Consider the following 20,480-nt stretch of genomic DNA (forward strand, 5'->3'; position numbering starts at 1 on the left):
GAACTTTTTTTTTTTTGAGACTGAGTCTCACTCTGTCGCCCAGGCTGGAGTGCAGTGGCGTGATCTCAGCTCACTGCAACCTCTGACTCCCCAGTTCCAGCGATTCTCCTGCCTCAGCCTCTCAAGTAGCTGGGACTGCAGGCACCCGCCACTACGCCCAGCTAATTTTTTGTAATTTTAGTAGAGACGAGGTTTCACCATGTTAGCCAGAATGGTCTCGATCTCCTGACCTTGTGATCTGCCCGCCTCGGCCTCCCAAAGTGCTGGGATTACAGGTGTGAGCCACCGCACCTGGAAATATTAGAACTTTTAATCATCATAGTTTTAATGACTTAGATGCATTTGCTGAGAATAATTTGAATATTTGTGTAATGCCACTGCTTAAAAATTCCTAATATTGGTCTGATTCCTTTTGATGCCGTTACTGAGTATGATCTTAGTGGAGAAGTCCTGTAAACTCCAAGAACAAGATCCTAACTTCAGAATATCTGTATTTTCTCTCCATTTCTAACAAAGATTTCTTCTATAGCTGTGAATGAGCTACTCAGCCACTCTGCCTGTGCCATAAATAACAATTAGAATTGCCTACTTCATTTAAAGTTCAGTGGGTTTACTGACTGATGTTTATAAAGCCCAGAGGAGATGTAAAAATAGTTTAAATGGTGATAATTAGAGAAATGAGTGTAATATTTTTGTTCTTTCAAACAAGTTTACATTTAGCACATCATATCTTCTGTAGACATTTCTTATTTCATATGTACGTTTAGATCAAAAGAAAAGAAAGCTATCATTAAATGCCTACTGTGTGGTAAGCACTGTGCTGGAGTCTTCCAGTGCTTCTTGTCATTTAATTTTTAAGTCTCCATCTAACCTGTGAAATAAGCAAGTTATTATTTCCATTTTACAGACAACGAACCAAGGATCAGAGATGTATAGTAACCTTGTTCTATACTACAAACATAGTGTTAGAGCCACACTATGAATCCAGACCTTTGTAAATTTTCTAAGCTAAACTTTATCATGAGAACCCTTCAAGAATTCTTCTGAATGTCACATATATGGAGGAAAATCTCTCCAAAAAATGTTGATAGCTACTAATGAAGAATTTCTTTTATCTTCTGAGCAGAAACATTTAATATGTATATTAAATAAAATGTTTTTTAAGTGTTAATTTTCTAGTTATGTTACATTTCCTGTCACTGACTCTGTTCTGTTCTAGGATGTTGGCAAAGGATGAACTCATGACCATCCTTGAGAAATGTTTCAAGGTTTTTAAGTCTTACTGTGAAAACCACCTTGGCAGCACAGCTAAGAGAATAGAGGAGTTCCTGGCCCAGTTTCAGAGCCTCGATGGTAAGAGTGTAATATCCTCCCAATTCTATTGGCCATGACAGTCATTTAACTAAAATGGCATGGAAAACCCCACCTTCTGATGTGCTTAGAGATAAAGAGTTAAAGTAGTTCATGATCAGTCAGTATGCCAAGCCTCATAGTATCACATTTTAACAATCACAAATAGGCCAAATGTTTCTCTTCTAGATTTGGTTTAAACAATGAAGAGCATCAAATGGGCAGAAAAAGAAATTCTTTCTCCAGATTGACAATTTAGGGGACTTGTCTTTAAAAAGTCAACAGAAAGAAATCGAAAAGATTGGAAAGAGTAGCAGGGTGTCATAATTAAGAACTCTTTTTAGAGGTTTTTTCTTAAGCATTTCATCAAGTTCTTTGTAGATTTCCAAAGCACTGCATAAATCATTTGTAAGCTTGAATAATTAATAGCTATGAAATGCTTTCACAGCATTGAGGCTCATTGGTATGTTGATTACCAAAATCTGCATGAGGCTTACTTTAATCGGATTTACAAAAGCTGGAATCTTTCAGTCCTAAATTAACTGAGGCAGCCTGGCACTCTTCATTGTTGGAGGGTTACAGTTTCTCTCTTTTGCTTGACCTCCACGTGATCATTTATATATCCTGAATGCTTAGGGTGTCTGATTGTATATAGGTAGCCATGTTCTGTTCCCTAAATACTAGCTTTTCATGGGCTCTTCTCGCTCTGTTTCTAGCACCAAAGTATGGTATTCTTTTAGTAGAACAATAACAACAGTAAAAAATATTGGTGTGTACCTTTTACTTTTCCCAAATTTAGGGCAATTTTTTAATGGAGTTTTGGGGGAAAAGGTAGTTTTTTCATATATAATCACGTAGACTTGGACATGACATGTTGAAAATATCTTATTTAAAATGTCTGTTTTAATCCTTTTTTTATGTTTGGCAAGTGCTTGTCTTAAAAATCTTTTGGCTTTAGGAAACTGCTTTTGCAAAAATCTTCCCATATCTCTCCATAGCTGCAATGTGAGGCACCTGATGAGTGCTCAGTCATGGAAGATGAAAGAGAATGTTTGCCTGACTAGAGTGGCCTGAGCAGCCAGAGTGAGGAAGTCATCAACAGGCACTGAGGGATTTTCTTTCATGTTATGTGTGGGCATTGCTCTTGCCACTGCAGCATGAGCTCAACTACTTTTCAGAACACAAAAACTTTTAAGGGCTGGATGTTGGTATTATTAAGATCATTGAGTTCAGCTATATAACCAGAAACTAAAGTCTAGGAAAAGATGGCAGCTTGTTTGAGATCACACAGCTAGCTAGTGGTAGCACTCAGACCAGAGCCCATCTCTCTTAACCACTAGTTCATTGTTTTTCTGTCGCTGACCCACAATATAAATGCCCTAGTAGTGATCACTGGATCAGTAAGGGGCCACCCTTAAGTACATAAATAGGGTCAAAGGCTTAGAAAAATAGAAGGTAAATACCGTGTAAATTTCAATCTTTTACAAACTGGGACTTATGGAGATTGCTGTAAAAATAAACTGCACATATAATTTTTTTCTTCTTTTTTTGCTGGACACCATTAACTAGAGGTAATCTAGATACATTTTTAATTAGAATTAATATAATATGAGCTAGTAAACAAATTCTGTGATGTGCTAGAACTAAATAAAGGAATGCAGCTTTTGAAATGGGAAGGTTGAAGATTAAGATGATTAGTAGCCTAAAGAATAAAGAATTTTACAAATTAAAGCAAAACCACTGTCTTGAAGAAATGTCTGTTATTTCCTGATTTTCAAAAGTGACTCGTTATTAATAATAAACTGAAATTAAAACTCCCCACGTTGGATGAGTAGAAATATTTGGCTATATGCTATCTCTGTTCCTCAACATTTATTACATATTACAGTTTGGGTTTAAAATTACGGTTGGGAAGAGTTAAGTAGGACAGAGTGTCATATCAGATGTTTTTTGAGACAGTATCTTGCTGTGTTGTCCAGACTTAAGTGCAGTTGTGCAGTCGTAGCTCACAGTTACCTCAGAACTCCTGGGCTCAAGTAATACTCCTGCCTCCACCTCCTGAGTAGCTAGGACTACAGAAAAGGGCCACAGCATCCAGCTGAATTTTTTTTTTTTTTTTAGAGACAGAGTCTCCCTCTGTTGTCCAGGCTGGAGTGCAGTAGCATGATGGGCTCACTGCAGCCTCTACCTCCCAGGCTCAAGTGATCCTCCCATCTTAGCCTCCCAAGTAGCTGGGACTACAGGCATGTCCCACCACACTTGGCTAATTTTTTTGTATTTTTGTAGGGATGGGGTTTTGCCATGTTGCTCAGGCTGGTCTCAAACTCCTGGGTTCAAGCAATCTGCCTGCCTCAGCCTCCCAAAGTGTTGAGATTACAGGCATAAGCCCCATCATCAGCCTAATTAATTTTTTTTTTTTTTTTGGTAGAGACAGTGTCTCACTATGTTTCCCAGCCTGGTCTCAAACTCCTTGTCTCAAGTAATCCTCACACCGTGGCCTCCCAAAGTGCTGGGATTATAGGAATGAGGCACTTCATTCAGCCCATATTAGATGTATTTCAGAGGCACATTAGGTTTATTAACATGTAGCAGACTACATGTTAATGACATGGGACAAAGAATCTAGTAGACATTTTAACCTTTAGTAATGTCTTTTTTGAACCAGAAATTACTTATAGCTAAAAAGCAGTTTATTCTTTAAGCCAGTGCGTATTCTCCAGCTGCATCCTCCTGTCATAGTTTCCGGCCAAACAAACCATGTGTGTGGAGTTCACAAAACCCAACCTGCACTTGTAGAAGAATATGAGAGCCTTATGCTCTCTAGAAGGAGCACAGCTGTACATTTAAGCAATTATGGTTTTCTTTCCCTTTGCCAAAGAACCATGATGCACTTTATGTTTTAGTGGATTATTTCAAAACTTTTACACACTACCCTCTTCATACTCAAATTTTGTTGTTTACAATCTTGACATAATCAAAGGAAAACAGTTTTAAGTTTTTACGATTTTTTTAAAAAGCTATGTATAACATCAAAAATATTTGAGACTGGCTGGGCGTGGTGGCTCGCGCCTGTAATCCTAGCACTTTGGGAGGCCAAGGCGGGTGGATCACCTGAGATCAGCAGTTTGAGACCAGCCTGGCCAACGTGGCGAAACCCCTTCTCTACTAAAAATACAAAAATTAGCCAGGCATGGTGGCCGGCGCCTGTAATCCCAGCTACTCCGGAGGCTGAGGCAGGAGAAGCGCTTGAACTGGGAGGAGGAGGTTGCAGTGAGCCAAGATGGCGCCACTGCACTCCAGCCTGGGCAACAGAGCAAGACTCTGTCTGAAAAAAAAAAAAATTTTTTGAGACTTTTTGCTGTTGGTTTGAGGGAGTTTTGTTAGGTTGTATTTTGTTTTGTTTTCATTGTGGTAACACTTTTAAAATTCAGTAGCTGATTTTTTGAGGACATCACTACAGCACAAGTTATGTATTATTGGCCTTCAGCTTCTGTAAGAAATCATTTATCAGATGGAATCTTGATCCCTTGCCACATTAAAAAAATATATATAGGTGAAACTTTTACTTCCTTTGGAGTAGTAGAAATGTTTGTTCTCTTGACTTGGATTTACCCTCATTGATGTCTGTTGGTTTTGTATTAAAAGCAGAAACCAAAGAGGAAGAAGATGCTTCTGGGTCACAGCCAAAGGGGCTTCAGAAGACAGACCTCTATCATCTTCAGAAGGTCAGGTTACTTTCCTCCCTTCCAGCTGCATCCTGTGACACTCCCTTTTTTCAGTTTGTCCTCTAGATTAGCTCTGCCTGGATGTTTTTGTTTTCATTTTTAAACCACAACCAGGAACAAAGCAGACTTTTAACTCACTTCTAAGTTGAACATCCTGTTAGTCCCATTGCCATCATTACTCTACATACACACATTCTGGAACCTACTAGCTAACATAGGTGGAAACCATTCCTGTGGGCTCAGCAAGAGAAAGAGAATTAGCTAGCAATAAGAGAAAATGGGAACATGGCTGCACAAATCTGATTATTTATCTGATGTATTTTTCTGTTTGATCAAACTGAGAGATTTAAAAGAGCCTAACTCATTCGTTTTAGTTACTTTTCTTGATTTTTTAAAATGCAGATTCAAGTATAGAGCGGAAATTGAGCCACAGTATGTCCAATATATTCTTTTTCAGATAGTTCTAACTTTAGGATCTTGATTGTCAAAATGAAGAACCTTCTTTGTACTGTGATACCAAATTATGATAAATGTATAGTAAAATTTCAGTCTAAGTAAAATAAAACACATGGAATCTATTCTGTTAGTATGGCAAAAAGGCAAGATTTTTTTCTTTATCCTGTTAAGTCCTTTTCTTAAATGAATTAATGGACTGAATAGTGAGCACTCTGCCATGTAATTTAGTAGTAAAGTGAACTGCCCTTTTCCTCTTTCCCCAAAAATTTACTTGTATATTATAAAGCAAAACACCTTTGAGGCGAGATTCTTGCCAGACCTTAAAAATAAAAAGAATAAACAAAACCCATTTTGATCTTTCTGTGTACATCCTGTCTTATGGAAAGGGCATCAGCTGCTTCTATAGAACTTACCAACAGAGCTCCCTCTGAGGGGTTTTCTGTCTCAGGATCACCAGAAAAGCTATGTTCTTTTATCCATAGTCCTTATTGGAAATGAAGGAGTTAAGAAGAAGTAAGAAGCAAACCAAATTTGAAGTACTCAGAGAAAATGTTGTGAACTTCATTGACTGTCTAGTGAGGTAAGTCTAAATTTAGCTCTTAAGAGCTAAAAATCATGCTGTTTTTCCAAATAACACTGGTGTCATAGCTGTCTATAGCCAATCCAGAACATTATTCTCCTAGGTTAGGCTTTATGCTTTTCAGGTCTCTCCATCTAGCTTAGAATTGTAATTTTTAGGCCGGGCACGGTGGCTCACGCCTGTAATCCCAGCACTTTGGGAGGCCGAGGCAGGCGGATCACGAGGTCAGGAGATCGAGACCATCCTGGCTAACAAGGTGAAACCCCGTCTCTACTGAAAGTACAAAAAATTAGCCGGGTGTGGTGGCGGGCGCCTGTAGTCCCAGCTACCCGGGAGGCTGATGCAGGAGAATGGTGTGAACCCAGGAGGCGGAGCTTGCAGTGAGCCAAGATCCTGCCACTGCACTCCAGCCTGGGCAATGGTGCAAGACTCCGTCTCAAAAAAAAAAAAAATTTGTAATTTTTATTCTTTTTCCATCATTATCAAGATGTCTAATCAAATGACTTAGTTCATTCTTTTACTCTCAGTTCAAGAATACAGGCTTAAATTTGATCTACTTCATTAGGCCAGGTGGGGAGAGATGAGATAGAAAGTGAGTGTTTCTCTTCCTAATAATAAAGTATTTGTATTACACTTTATCTTTGCTAGGAGTAAATGCTGGATCTGAGCCAAGCCCAGAAAACAGAGCAGACTAGCCATGCTGCTCTATTTTATCCTGAAGAAAGAACATTTAATTCTAAACAATGCCAGTGTACCTCATTATCAGCACTAAATTTATGTTGAGACATGTGCTTGGTAAATTTAGAAGTCTACCAATCCAGCCTGTATTTTAAGATGTTTCCTTTTTAGGAAACCCAGATCATTCTGATTCATGGATTTCCCAAAAGTCAGCTTTATGTAGCTGTGTAAAATCACCCACCTAAGTTTGGTGGAAGTTGGGCATGCTACAGAAAAAAATGAGAAGTGTGCAAAGGAAAATGATTTAATACCTAAAAAGTGGGGCGGGGGGAACCTGTTATCATTGTTTATTATAATTTTTAATGGCAGTTTAAACCCAGCAGCAGGCTAGGCACTGATAAAGTACTGAGAAAATAGCAGCACAATTATTAAAGAGAAAGAGTGCTTTTCTGACAAATTACATGTCTTTTCTGAAAGTGAAAAATTTAGTTTTCCAGAATAATGTGGGGACAGAGTCATTGTTCCTAGTCATTGTTCCTAGTCATTGGGGAGAAATTGCTAATGCCATGAAAAGGTCCAAAACGATCAACCAAGGCCGGGTGCGTTGGCTCACGCCTATAATCCCAGCACCTTGGGAGGCCAAGGTGGGCAGATCACTTGAGGTCAGGAGTTTGAGACCAGCCTGGCCATCATGGTGAAACCCTGACTCTACTAAAAATACAAAACATAGCTGGGCATGGTGGGGCACACCTGTAATCCCAGCTACTCGGGAGGCTGAGGCAGGAGAATGGCTTGAACCCGGGAGGCAGGGGTTGCAGTGAGCCGAGATCGCGCCACTGTACTCCAGCCTGGGCAACAGAGCAAGACTCCATCTCGAGAAAAAAAAAAAAAGCGATGAACTGCAATATTGCCCAAATACTGGTCAAAAATTACATTTTAGAACTCATAGAGTTAATCTTGCCCTACTGGGCTTTCCTTTTCTTGTAGAGTCTAGCCCCAAACTCTTGACTCTTCCCTTTTACCAGGTAGTGAACATGGTTGTCACTAAAAATAATTTTGCAATGTGATTTGCCAATTTTAGGCCAAATGTCAGGTTCCAGAGTTCTTACAAATTCCAAATTGTAGGCTCTGAAATCACATCAGCCGTTTCCATCATGATCCTTCACCTAATATGTCTGACTTTTTACCTTTCTGAGCAGTTGTTGAAATAATGCTCAGCATGATTAAATGGGTTTTGTTGTAAAATCACAAAATCTTCCATACTAGGATTTAGTGTCTTTACCAAGATTGTCCCAGGAGAGAAGAGATTAGAATTGTAGCATGTTAAAGCTAAAAGAGACCTGAAGAGTCAGCCCTGTGGCAGCTAAAGGCCAGAGAGAGGCTGTGACTCATGCAAGGTCACACAGTCTCGTTCTCCTGACACCTGCCAAAAGGCCCTCTCCATTTCTCTACACTGCCCTCAACAGCCACACCACAGATGTCTGGGCAGAGCTTGGAGTTTTGAAGAAAGGATGTCCTTTAAAGACAAATATAAGCAGGAGACTTAAGGAGGCAGAGTTCACAGTATACCATGAGCAGCTCTTGGCAAAAATACTGACAGGCAAGAATAAATTGCCAGATCTTGAGAGCTGAGAATAAATTGCCACTTTCTAAGTTACTGTTTTTGCCAATAGCAAGCTTCAACTTTGTAGCCCTTGTTGATACTAATTCCACCAGTTCCTTCAGAACCATCTCTTTCAGGGAAGGCCTATCATTTGTCTGGTCTGAATCCAAAATGAGCATAATGCAGTGCTTTAGTGCCAGACTCATTGCTTATTTCTTCTCACATAAATAAGTCACAGAAATATATTTCCATGCCAATCTCCAAGTCTGCAGTCAGATAAAAATTCTAATGTATAATGTATTTTGTTACTGTTGTTGTTCAACTAATGTAGCCAGTGGAAACAAAATTAAGGCAGATATTTTATTTTTGCTCTGATGCTTCTTTGAGGATATCTAGAGAGGTCTTTTGCCTTGGGAAATGCCTGAATTTCTATATATCACATGTAAAAATGTTAAAATATGAGGCAACAGTTTGAGTTTCTGAAGCTGACTCTATCTGATTGCCTTGTTAGATATCCAATCCTTATTACACAGCAGGAACTGCAACAAGATCTTTTAATGACAGCCACGTATAATGATTGGGAAATAACTGCATGAGGTTAGTGTAGGAAGAGTTTATGGTCAGAAATTACAAATTGGTAGCTAGCCATCACAGAAACTATTTCCTGAAGCTACAGCTAAGTTAACTTAACCTTGAGTAATTAAGATGTTAACAGTATCTGAGGTATAGAATACTGTTCCTTAGTGAGGATCAAGTCAAAATCATACAAGTAAGTTTTGTTCCAGTTGACTTTGGAGAAGGAGCAGCACCTAGAATTAGAATGAGCAAGGGGTCATTAGCTCTTGAGATGGGGGAGGAAAGGAGGATGGTGAAGAGTGATGTCCATGTTGAATACCCTTTCCACTTCCTCTCCAGAGCTCCTGGCCCCATCAGGACAAAGTAAGTGTAGGGGATTTCTAGGGAGTGGTATCCTCTCCAGAAGAAGAGAAAGGATACTTGGAAGAAGGGGAATAATGTCCCCAGTGACTGGGCTGAGGTAGCTGCTTTGCTGTGCTTGTACTGGTGGGAAAAGGAGCTGACACAAGCTGTCATGTGGCCAAAATACTTTAGGCTCAGGACTGGACTAAGCCCCAGAAATCTTCTTTATGAAGTCATGTGAGTTAACTATATACTTTAATCCAGTTAGTGACATTACTTTATCTATGGGTTATGTGTGCCAAAGCTTCTCCCCTCCAATTTGCCACCCTCCAGGCATCCAGGATGATATCACTGTCATGGCACAGACCACCTGATGGGCTCATTATACATGCAAAGCAAACTTTTAATGCCATATTTTTTAGTTCCGAATTTATTAAAATTGTTTTATCATCTAGCTTATAGGTGAAAAAAATCCCAAATTATGGTAGATTTTTTATAAGTGAAATTTTATTAATGATTTGTTTTTCAATACTCTGAAACTAAGATTTAGTCTTTTCTGCCTTCTAACGTAATAAGTAATTCCAATATATAAAAAACTTTTGGGCTGGGCATGGTGGCTCACACCTGTAATCCCAGCACTTTGGGAGGCCAAGGTGGGTGGATCACCTGAGGTCAAGAGTTCAAGACCAGCCTGGTCAACATGGTGAAACCTCATCTCTATTAAAAATACAAAAATTAGCTGGGCGTGTTGGCGGGCACCTGTAATCCCAGCCTCTTGGGAGGCTGAGGGCTGAGGCAGGAGACTCACTTGAACCTGGGAGATAGAGGTTGCAGTGAGCCAAGATTGCACCATTGCACTCCAGTCTGGGCGACAAGAGCGAAACTCCGTCTCAAAAAAAACCAAAACAAAACAAAAAAAAAACCAAAAACAACTTTTGAGGTGTCATTTTCATGAAAGATACCAACTAAAAATTTTCTGTGATCCAAGAAGAATTTCCTGAACTCTTAATTCCAGGCCTGTGTTTAATATTGCCAAAGGTTAAATGTTAGCTGTGCTAGAAAATGTAGATATCTGTTTTCTCATTTACTTTAAGAAATGCTATCTTGAAGATTTCTAAGCAGAAATATAGTATATATACATTTGTTCCTAAAGGTTTAACTCAGAACTGAAATATACAGCTTCTTATAAACAGTCTAGAGGTAGTTTTAAAAACTATTATATGGAAGAGATGCAGTTCTGAGTGAAACTGTATTAGAGCTGATATTTGGGTTTGTTTCGTTTGTTTTTGGTTGTTAATTTTGCTTTTAGTAAATGGTTCAGTCCTCTACAGAGAGAGGATTGACAAAAATGTTATAGTGAAAACTGAAGTCCAACAGAGCTTAAAGGAAACAATATATATATTATATATAAAGAAAATAAACCTGTGCTTATCTAAACATGGATGCCTGACTGGCTGTTTCAGAGAATACCTTCTGCCTCCTGAGACACAGCCTCTCCATGAGGTAGTGTACTTCAGTGCTGCCCATGCCCTTCGTGAGCATTTAAATGCTGCTCCGCGAATTGCCCTCCATACTGCACTCAACAATCCTTACTATTATCTCAAGGTAAGATGAACATTTGGTTTTCTGATAGTTTAGCTCAGACTCTGGGCGTCATTGTCATAAAAATATACGAAATTTGCAGTTATGTTTTAATGAGCAGAGAGTCGGCAACTCAGGGTTGCACCTCTCATATATTTTTTAAAATTCTTTAGACTATAGAAAAAAATTTCTAACCCCATAAAGATACCAATTAGTAGTCAGCTGTTGCTGCCAGTTTTTGACCATGTGTAATCTTTGCCCTTCACATGCTAAAGTCAGATCATAGGCACAAAGACTTGAGAGTATAATGTTACCACTCTTGTGAAAATAAAGGAAATGTTTCCTGTAAACATAACAGCAGATAGGGATTAAACAATATGGCCTAATAAATTACTGAAATACCGAAATGGTTGTGTCTAGTGGGAAAGAGAAATACTTTGGAACTTCATCTTGGATTTTAAAACAAAGAAAGATCTATTCTGAGATCATCTGCAGAGCTGAGTGTAGAGGATAACCAGCAGTCTGCCACTAAAACTCCTGGGGCAGCACACTTCAGCAGTGCCCTTAAAGTCCAGACACAGTTATCAACTCCTGGAAGCTCTTTAAACAATAGCTCAAGACAGCCCACAATTTTAGAAACTAGCTTTCTTATGACTGGGCAAAATGATCACTTTAAACATTCAATAAGCTGTATATACATGAAAGAGTTGTAAGTTAAGTACCCAGAAATCTTGCCACAATAAATACTTAAGAAGCAACTCCATAAGACCTATGAAGAGCATTCCAGTGTATTGGCTTCTCATTGCAAAATGGCACACAAACATGCAGAGTATTACAAGAATGTTGAGTAGGACGATATAAGTCAATGGTTTTCAGTGATGGTGAAAACCACTGAATAATTTCATACTTAAAGAACCAAAAAATCAGTTAATTTTAATATATAAACCATAAATTAAAACTTACAAAATCTATCTTCTTGGCTAGTGGGTCACAGAAGAGAACTGGTATGATTTCAGTTGTCTTTGGGTGGGATATATTATAATATATCCCTGATATTATAATATCAGAGCAGGGTGTGTATGTAAGACTTTGTGTTTCTCAATAAAAGCCATGGATTTCAAATAGGTTGAAGAAACACTGATGGTTTCTATAGGGCTTAAGATCTGCAGTGTTGACAATGTAGTCTTTTCTTTAAAAGAAATTTATACCCCTGGTAAGTGGTATTAGTATTTACTAATACAGTATAGTAATTGTTAGAATTCAGCTAATTATAAGTGTTGGAAGTACCATTTTATTAAATATTCCTAAAGATTTCCATAAACTTTTTACATTAAGTGCATTCAGATCTCAGAAATTAGTAATTTATGGATTGAAATGAAAAATATGCTTATCTTCTAATCCTGAGAATATTCTTCTAGTGACTAAGAACTAGAGGGGTTATGACCAAGACATAAACCTAAACAAGAACTAGCTAACTATTGGATAGACTCACTCACTAAATAAGGGAAACAAAGATTCCATTTACTGATTTACTCAGTGTAGGTTGGGGCCTCATTAATGTCTGATTTTATTCCTAATAATTTCTAAAAGTGAGTCATCTTAGTTTACTGTTATTTGTTAGAATGAAGCACTGAAAAGCGAAGAAGGCTGCATTCCGAATATCGCCCCAGACATCTGCATAGCATACAAACTGCACCTAGAGTGTAGCAGGCTCATCAACCTCGTGGACTGGTCAGAGGTAGGTTGTAGGGAAAAGAACAAGCTAGATATTTTTCTAACCATCCATGATGACTTTCTCAGAATAGTTTTATACTTTAGTGCTTTGGAATTTATCTTGTGTTTAATGCCTTGTCTTTTATTTGGAAAGCATAAATCACTTCAAATTTTAAAAGTTCCTTAGGAAGTGGTAGCTCAACAGTCCCCACTCCCAATCCCCTGCCCTCTGATCGTGAATTCCTTAACTAAGCCAATTCTGTGTTCATGCCAGGTCAAAATAAGTATGTGATCTAACCCAATAGTTAGCATTAAGCAAAAACTAAACAATTTAGGTCAGTTCTGTTATTTCACAAAATAAAGTATATGATTAACTAGCATTTGTCTTCTTGCGTAAAAGAAAAAAAATAGAAATAACTACACAACACATTTAGCAATCAGGAAGTACAAGGAATACTTGGCAAGGCAATAAACAACTGTTGTTATTCTTTAAAATAAACAACTATTCTTTCTGTCTTCAGAATAGTATTACAAAGATCTTAACTCTATTAAAGGCCTTACAGATGTCTTGTTACCATTAAAAAATATCCATAGTTGGCTGCTTCCAAGAAAAATAGATATTTTCCTGGAGTAAGATTAGTAGAGGAAACAGGGCTTTCTTTTTCTTTTAACTTTGACTAGCTTTGTTTCTTGTTTTTCTCTGCATACTGTTAGTTCTCTGAAACAAGATTATTCAGGAACCATTACTTTATCTTTTAATATATAAGTGGTTTAAAGTGATCATCAGTGTAGTTTTGACAATCTTAAATTTGACATAATGAAGAATATGTGCCAGCTATCAACAGCCATTAAAAGAAGTATAGTAAAAGATGTTTGGCAACTGTAGATATTTTTATTTTCTTCTGTCTTGTCTATTCAAAAGGCTTTTGCAACAGTTGTGACAGCTGCTGAAAAAGTGGATACAAATTCTGCAACCTCAGAAGAAATGAATGAAATTATCCAGTATCCTTTTAAAACCATTTCTGCAATGTCCAAATACACATAAAATATAACTTTATAATTTCTCCAGATCTACACTAGATATTTATAAAGGCATACTCCAAACAACCATATTACTTGTTAATATTAACCATGTGGTGCCAGAATAACTGAAATTTCTGAATCTTTATTTTGAATTTAATCCAAAATGAGACCAAACCTAAAACTTTTGGTATCAAATTTATGTCAAGATTACATTTTAAAATTTACCAAAAATGAAACTGCCATTATTGAATTCTCTTTTTTTGTTTTTTGTTGTTTTTTTTTTTTTTTTTTTTGAGATGGAGTCTCGCTCTATCACCCAGGCTGGAGTGCAGTAGTGCAATCTTGGCTCACTGCAACGTCCACCTCCTGGGTTCAAGCAATTCTCCTGCCTCAGCCTCCCAAGTAGCTGGGATTACAGGCACCCGCCACCACGCCCAGCTAATTTTTGTATTTTTAGTAGAGACGGGGTTTCACCATGTTGGCCAGGCTGGTCTCGAACTCCTGACCTTGTGATCTGCCCGCCTTGGCCTCCCAAAGTGCTAGGATTATAGGTGTGAGCCACCTCACCCGGCCTAATTCTTTTTTTTTTTTTTTTTTTTTTGAGACAGAGTTTCGCTGTTGTTGCCCAAGCTGGAGTGCAGTGGCATGATCTCGGCTCACCGCAACCTCCACCTCCCAGGTTCAAGCGATTCTCCTGCCTCAGCTTCCCAAGTAGCTGGGATTACAGGTGCCTGCCACCATGCCTGGCTAATTTTTGTATTTTTAGGAGAGATGGGATTTCACCATGTTGGCCAGGCTGGTCTCAAACTCCTGACCTTAGGTGATCTGCCTGCCTTGGCCTCCCAAAGTGCTGGGATTACAGGCATGAGCCACTGACCTGGTCTGAGTTCTCTATTTTTCTAATGTACGTTTAGAAGTGGGGGCGGGGAGCAATTTCCATACTATGTAGTTTAGGAAGCATTAAGTACTTTTCCATTTATGTTTTATTGATAGTGGATTCTAATTAATGTTTTCCAGTAACAGTTATAGTTTAGGAGTTTATATCTGAACTGTCTACTTCATTTTACCAACTAGTATTTTAACATTGAGATTTTAATCCCTTTTTGTCAAAAATACAGCACGGCCAGTTTCCTTAATTAAAGCCTCCAGTGCTCGGTTTATTAGAGCTGTTTCTGAACTAGAACTTTTAGGATTTATAAAACCTACCAAACAGAAGACTGACCATGTGGCAAGACTAACATGGGGAGGCTGCTAGAAAGCAAATAAGCGAAGCCCGAACTATCACATTTAGCTTAAGAGAAAAAGGTGACCAGTCATATTTACATACACTAGAGGAGCCTGTTTTGTTGAGAAGATAAATGTGTAATCCCCATTGATGTTTAACCAGAAAAGTACATTGCTAACCCCAAACAGGCATGTATCAAAACACCTGTGGAGTACTTTAGAATCCAACAAATAATATGTAACTAAAACTGCTCACACATTTTACTGTACTTTCCACAAAGTCATTACTAAATTGTGAGTAAATCATTCTTGAACTTAGAGTACATAAATGTAATAAATCCCGTTATCCAGGAGTATAAATTATTTGCAGTTGCTTTAGCAATCCTCATTCCTCGTCTCCCAATGTCCTGCATCGTCATTCCTCACTTTAGTGTAGTAGGCAATAAGTAACATGAATATCTTACAGGTTGTTTCTCCTGGTGACTACATAGGTTCCAAAACTGTCTCTGCCTTTCCGTCTCCTGTAGTCTTACAACTTTAAAGAAAAAAAAAAAAAGGCCAGGCGCAGTGGCTCACACCTGTAATCCCAGCAATTTGAGAGGCCAGGGCGGATGGATCACGAGGGCAGGAGATCAAGACCATCCTGGCCAACAAGGTGAAACCCCGTCTCTCCTAAAAAATACAAAAAATCAGCCAGGTGGTGGCACATGCCTGTAGTCCCAGCTACTCGGGAGGCTGAGGCAGGGGAATTGCTCGAACCCGGGAGGCAGAGGTTGCAGTGAGCTGAGATCGGCCACTGCACTCCAGCCTGGGTGACAGAGTGAGACTCTGTGTCAAAAAAAAAAGTCCCAAACTGTTTGGCTTTATTTGGGCAGTAAATATTCTACTTCGGGATGACCCGTCATGGAGCCAGTAAGGCCTCTACAAATCACATCCCAAACAAATACAGCTCAGATGAGGAAAGTAAGGCCCAGATGAAATGTCATCTCGATCTCTTCTATGGCAGAAACTCAGCAAGACATAATGAAACAAACATAGCTAAAGTTCATTATTTAATGCTCTACTCCCAAGAGAATTCTGGGACTTTAAGACTACTCACTAACATACAAAATTACCATGCAGATATGGGGGAAAAGTCCATGTCCAGAAAAAACTTGGTTTGCAAACCTTAGAACTATGTCATTGCAGGATTATGTGTGTGTGCCCGTGTGTGTGCTCACAGGCTTTGAAGAGTTTTATGAGTATCCGTTATCCAAAATGCTTGGAAACAGAAGTGTTTTGGATTTTAGATTTTGGAATATTTGCACTATACTTAACAAGTTCAGTTCAGCATCCAAAACCCAAAATGCTCCAGTGAGCATTTCCTTTGAGCATGTCAGTACGCAAAAAGTTTCAGATTTTGGAGCACTTCAGATTTAGGATTTGGGATATTCAACCTGCATAATCAGACCTCCTTCATTCAGGAATGTAAAAGGAGGTATTAATATGAGCTTAGAATAAAGAACACCTTAGACCTCTGGCAGCGTGGTGGGCTGAGATGACATTAATGGGTAGCTGCTCATCCTCCCCACCTCACTCCCTGCTTCAAGCACATAAAAATGCTAGATGAGCTGGGTGCAGCAGCTCGCGCCTGTAATCCCAGCACTTTGGGAGGCTGAGGCGGGCGGGTCACGTGAGGTCAGAAGTTTGAGACCAGCCTGGCCAACCTGGTGAAACCCCATCTCTACTAAAAATACAAAATTTAGCTGGGCATGTTGGTGGGCGCCTGTAATCCCAGCTACTTGGGTGGCTGAGGCAGGAGAATCACTTGAACCTGGGAGGCGGAGGTTGCAGTGAGCTGAGACTGCACCATTGCATTCCAGCCTGGGCGACAGAGCGAGACTCTGTGTCAAAAAAATAAAATAAAAATACAAAATTAGCTGGGCGCGGTAGCACACGCCTGTAATCCCAGCTACACGGAAGGCTGAGGCAGGAGAATCGCTTAAACCCAGAAGGTGGAGGTTGTAGTGAGCCGAGATTGCACCATTGCACTCCAGCCTGGGCAAAAAGAGCGAAACTCCGTCTCAAAAACAAAAGAAAACAAAAGCTAGATGAAATATATCTCAAAAAAAAAAAAAATGTCAAAATGTTGCCAAGGCTAAAAAGAAGGGGAAACCCCAAGGTACCATAAATAATGAACTGCAAGTCAGAGCAGAAAGCACCTAGCCCTGCAGAGCTTTGGGAAAGACAATGACTGACCAGTGTAGGTAGTTAAGTTAGATTAGGTATCTTTTCATCTTCATTTAAAAGGTGCCAGGATTTCTTATTCAACAGAATGTAAACACCTGTACATATGTACACAGGACTGTCAGCTTGAATGTTAAGGAATTTATTATATGCAAACACAAGTACCACCACTACCATAGAAAGCAGCTGGACAAATAGAACCCTTGACACCTTGGAATCCATGTATTAAAGACAGAGCCTCTATCATTCTAAGGGTCTTTGAGTGAGGGTGTGGAACACAGCCCACCAAATGAATATGATCAAAGAATAAATTTCTCATGTCAAGTTACTGAGATTCCATTATTTACCTTCATAACAATTAGCTCAATATTTTTTCTCAATATTCTAGTCATTCTTCTAGTCTTGCCTCCAACCATGTGTTTCATTTTTTAAACAATGGTTGGTACAAATCTAGGGAAAGAATAGGTGATTTTAATGATTTTTCCATCTATTTAAGGTAAGGAAGTTGGCAACAGGGAAGGTCTTCCAATACAAGGACACCATCACTATGTACAGTGTGGTTTCAAATGATGCATATGAGCACCAGATAAAATTGTCAGTGTTTAGAAACCATTACTTTGAACAACACTCATACAGCAAGATGCTTTTTACACTATAAGGTACAGAGCAACTGGCCTCACACAGACCAGCAGATTCATATATAAGGCACAGATTCACTGAGTAGAGTAAGTAGCCATGCCTTACTTTTCATTTGCTGGGCACTAAGTTGAATTTATCCAACATAAACGCACGTCATGCACTGAACCACTTTGACCTTCCTCACTAAAGATTATGTAAGAAAGTAGCAGGATGGCAACTGCCCTATTTTTCTTTTTTGAGACAGAGTCTTGCTCTGTCACCCAGACTGGAGTGCAGTGACACGATTTGGGCTCACTGCAACCTCTGCCTCCTGGGTTCAAGCCATTCTCCTGCCTCAGCCTCCCAAGTAGCTGGGACCACAGGTGTGTGCCACCACACCCGGCTAATTTTTGTATTTTTAGTAGAGATGGGGTTTTGCCATGTTGGCCAGGCTGGTCTTGAACTCCTGGGCTCAAGCAGTCCACCCACCTAGGCTTCCAAAAGTGCTGGGATTACAGGCATGAACCACCATGCCCAGTCGAAAACAGCCCTATTTTCACAATGAATACACAAAAGAGCTATAAAATTAAAACATGAAGTTCCTTTGTGGTAATCATTAATGGAGCACAAAACCCTCAAGACAGCCTATGAAATGCCAGTTCAATTCCGTGTCCATTCTGTAATTCAGGAAACCTCTACCAAAATATCTTCCAAAGGAAGTATTCTGCTTTACTAAATCTTTCATTTAATGAAATACTGATCTGAAAACCCTGAATTGAAGTAGCGTGAAATTCATTCAAAAAGTACCGAGCATGTGCCATGTGTCAGGCACTGTATGCCAGTGAGCAAAGATCCCTGCCTTCACTGTGTTTAGCAGAGGAAGTAAAACAAAGAAACGGCAGGGCAGAGCACCAGGATGTCAGGCTGCAATTTTAAACAGAGTGGTCAGAACAGGCTTCATTGAGATGACATTTGTGCAAAAAGTCAAAAGTGGTGAAAAAATTTTCCATGAAGTTCTGTGGGAGAAGAGCATGCTAGGCAGACACTACCAGTAACAAAAATCCTAGCCTGGAAAAACAGCAAAAGTGGCCACTGTGGACAAGGGAAAGTGAGCAGGAGGAATTCAATAGGAATTGAATGAGGTGGGGTGGAGTGCAGGTAATTTAGGGCTCCACAGACCTTTGTGAAGTTTATTTTACTTTTACTTAGGAAGCCATCTAAACAAGACTTAGAGTTTTAAAGGATCAGTCTGGTTGCTATCAGAGTAGAATAGGATGGGGTGAGAAGACACAAAATGAGGCGAGAAGACACAAAATGAGGCAAAACAAAGACCGGTTAGGAAACCACAGAAATAATCCAAGCAAGCTATGATAGTGTCTTGGATTAGGGTAATAGCAGTAGAGATGTTAATATTTTAGGTGGAACTAAGATTAGATGAAGGATGTGAGGAGTCCAAGACCGTTTCTGCCTGGAAACAAAGAATGGAGTGGCCATTAAGTGCTTGAGGATGACTGAGAGGAAAAATTTCAGAGGCAAAAATAAGTTTTAGACGTAAATTTCGAGGTGTCTACTAGATACCTAACTGAAGATGTCACATGGAGAGGTTAATATAATCTGATGTCCTTATGATGAATTCACCAAGATGAGTACTGAGAGGAGGCAAGCAGCCCAAGGTCGAACTCGGGGGCACACCTATGTTTTAGCAAAATTCAGGGAAATGAAGATTGGGCCAGCAGCAAAAGACAGAGAAGGAGCAGCCAATAAAGGAGAAACGTCAAGCAAGTGTAGTATTTTGCAAGCCAACTGAAGAGTGCTTCAAGGTCAAATGCTGGCTGCTGATTAGATTTAACAATGTGGAAATCTTTGCTGCGTTTTTACTAAGAGTGACGGAGTGGAAACGAACTCTAATCACCTATCAGATGACCTAACCAAGTGTCCAAACTTAACAGCCTGGAAAAGCCATAACTGTGTGATGCAATATGGAGACCATAGCATCACCTTGCACTCTTCCACAAGTTTAACCTGAAACTTACAAAAACTTTAGACCTTTCAGTTTACAGGAAGTTCAAAGGGATATCAGAAGTTAAAATTAATGACATTACAAAGAAAAACTCAAGACAACAGGCCTAATATTTTCAGAAAGTAAGAATCTTAATTGAATCCTGTTTGGGGGATGAGGGTAGCTATTTAAAAAAGAGACACATGGAAAAATCTGAAATAAGGACTTGATGTTAAATTAGGGAAGTATTTTAAGTGGGAAAGTCTTTCAACTTTTCTGTTTGAATTTCTTTTCCTAATAAAACAAGTTGGTGAAAAAAAGGAGGGGGTAATAAACTGGAGGAAGTTCAGAAAACTGAGTTTTGCTTTTATAAAGGGGAGCAGTAAAATAATCACTAGCAAGGGATATAGGATCAAAAGATTTTTTAATAACATGCTCATTATGCTTTTGGAAATGATTTAGTAGAGAAAGAATAGATGCAGTAGAGAGAGGAGAGGACTGCTGGAGCTGTATCTTTGCCTGAGACATGGGTTTGCATCTCGTGCTCCTTACCTAGGGCAAATGCAGGAGCAAGAGAATTGTGGGAGCCGTATATCCATGAGTAGACACAGTCGGACTATTTGGGTGCTTTTGTAGAATATTCATTTAATACCAATTACTGTAAGAGTTTGAAGGGAGTAAAGAGAACCCAAACAGGGCAAAAACAAGTCATTTCCAACCCTAGCTGCTTGAATCACCTAGGCAGCATATTAAACAGATTCCAAAAGTTCTCCCCTCCCACCAATT

At 39.2% G+C, this 20,480-nt stretch overlaps 1 protein-coding gene across 3 annotated transcripts in view; it reads left to right on the top strand.

Annotated features, from left to right (window-relative positions):
* Positions 1-15,214, top strand: part of ORC3 (origin recognition complex subunit 3) — an 82,590-nt gene extending 67,376 nt beyond the window's left edge. Inside the window, exons 14-20 of one of the 3 annotated variants that reach the window (XM_030809457.1) lie at positions 1,220-1,353; positions 4,996-5,075; positions 6,014-6,111; positions 10,774-10,915; positions 12,513-12,629; positions 13,527-13,606; positions 14,770-15,214. In XM_030809457.1, coding sequence (XP_030665317.1) covers positions 1,220-1,353; positions 4,996-5,075; positions 6,014-6,111; positions 10,774-10,915; positions 12,513-12,629; positions 13,527-13,606; positions 14,770-14,791 — 673 coding nt within the window. In that variant the 3' untranslated portion in view covers positions 14,792-15,214. The remainder of the gene's footprint in view (positions 1-1,219; positions 1,354-4,995; positions 5,076-6,013; positions 6,112-10,773; positions 10,916-12,512; positions 12,630-13,526; positions 13,607-14,769) is intronic. The other 2 variants (XM_030809455.1, XM_030809456.1) reach the window with 2 other exon arrangements.
* The last annotated feature ends 5,266 nt before the right edge of the window (positions 15,215-20,480 follow it).

Source organism: Nomascus leucogenys, chromosome 3 (assembly GCF_006542625.1).
Source record: "Nomascus leucogenys isolate Asia chromosome 3, Asia_NLE_v1, whole genome shotgun sequence".
NCBI classification, from domain to species: Eukaryota; Metazoa; Chordata; class Mammalia; order Primates; family Hylobatidae; genus Nomascus; species Nomascus leucogenys.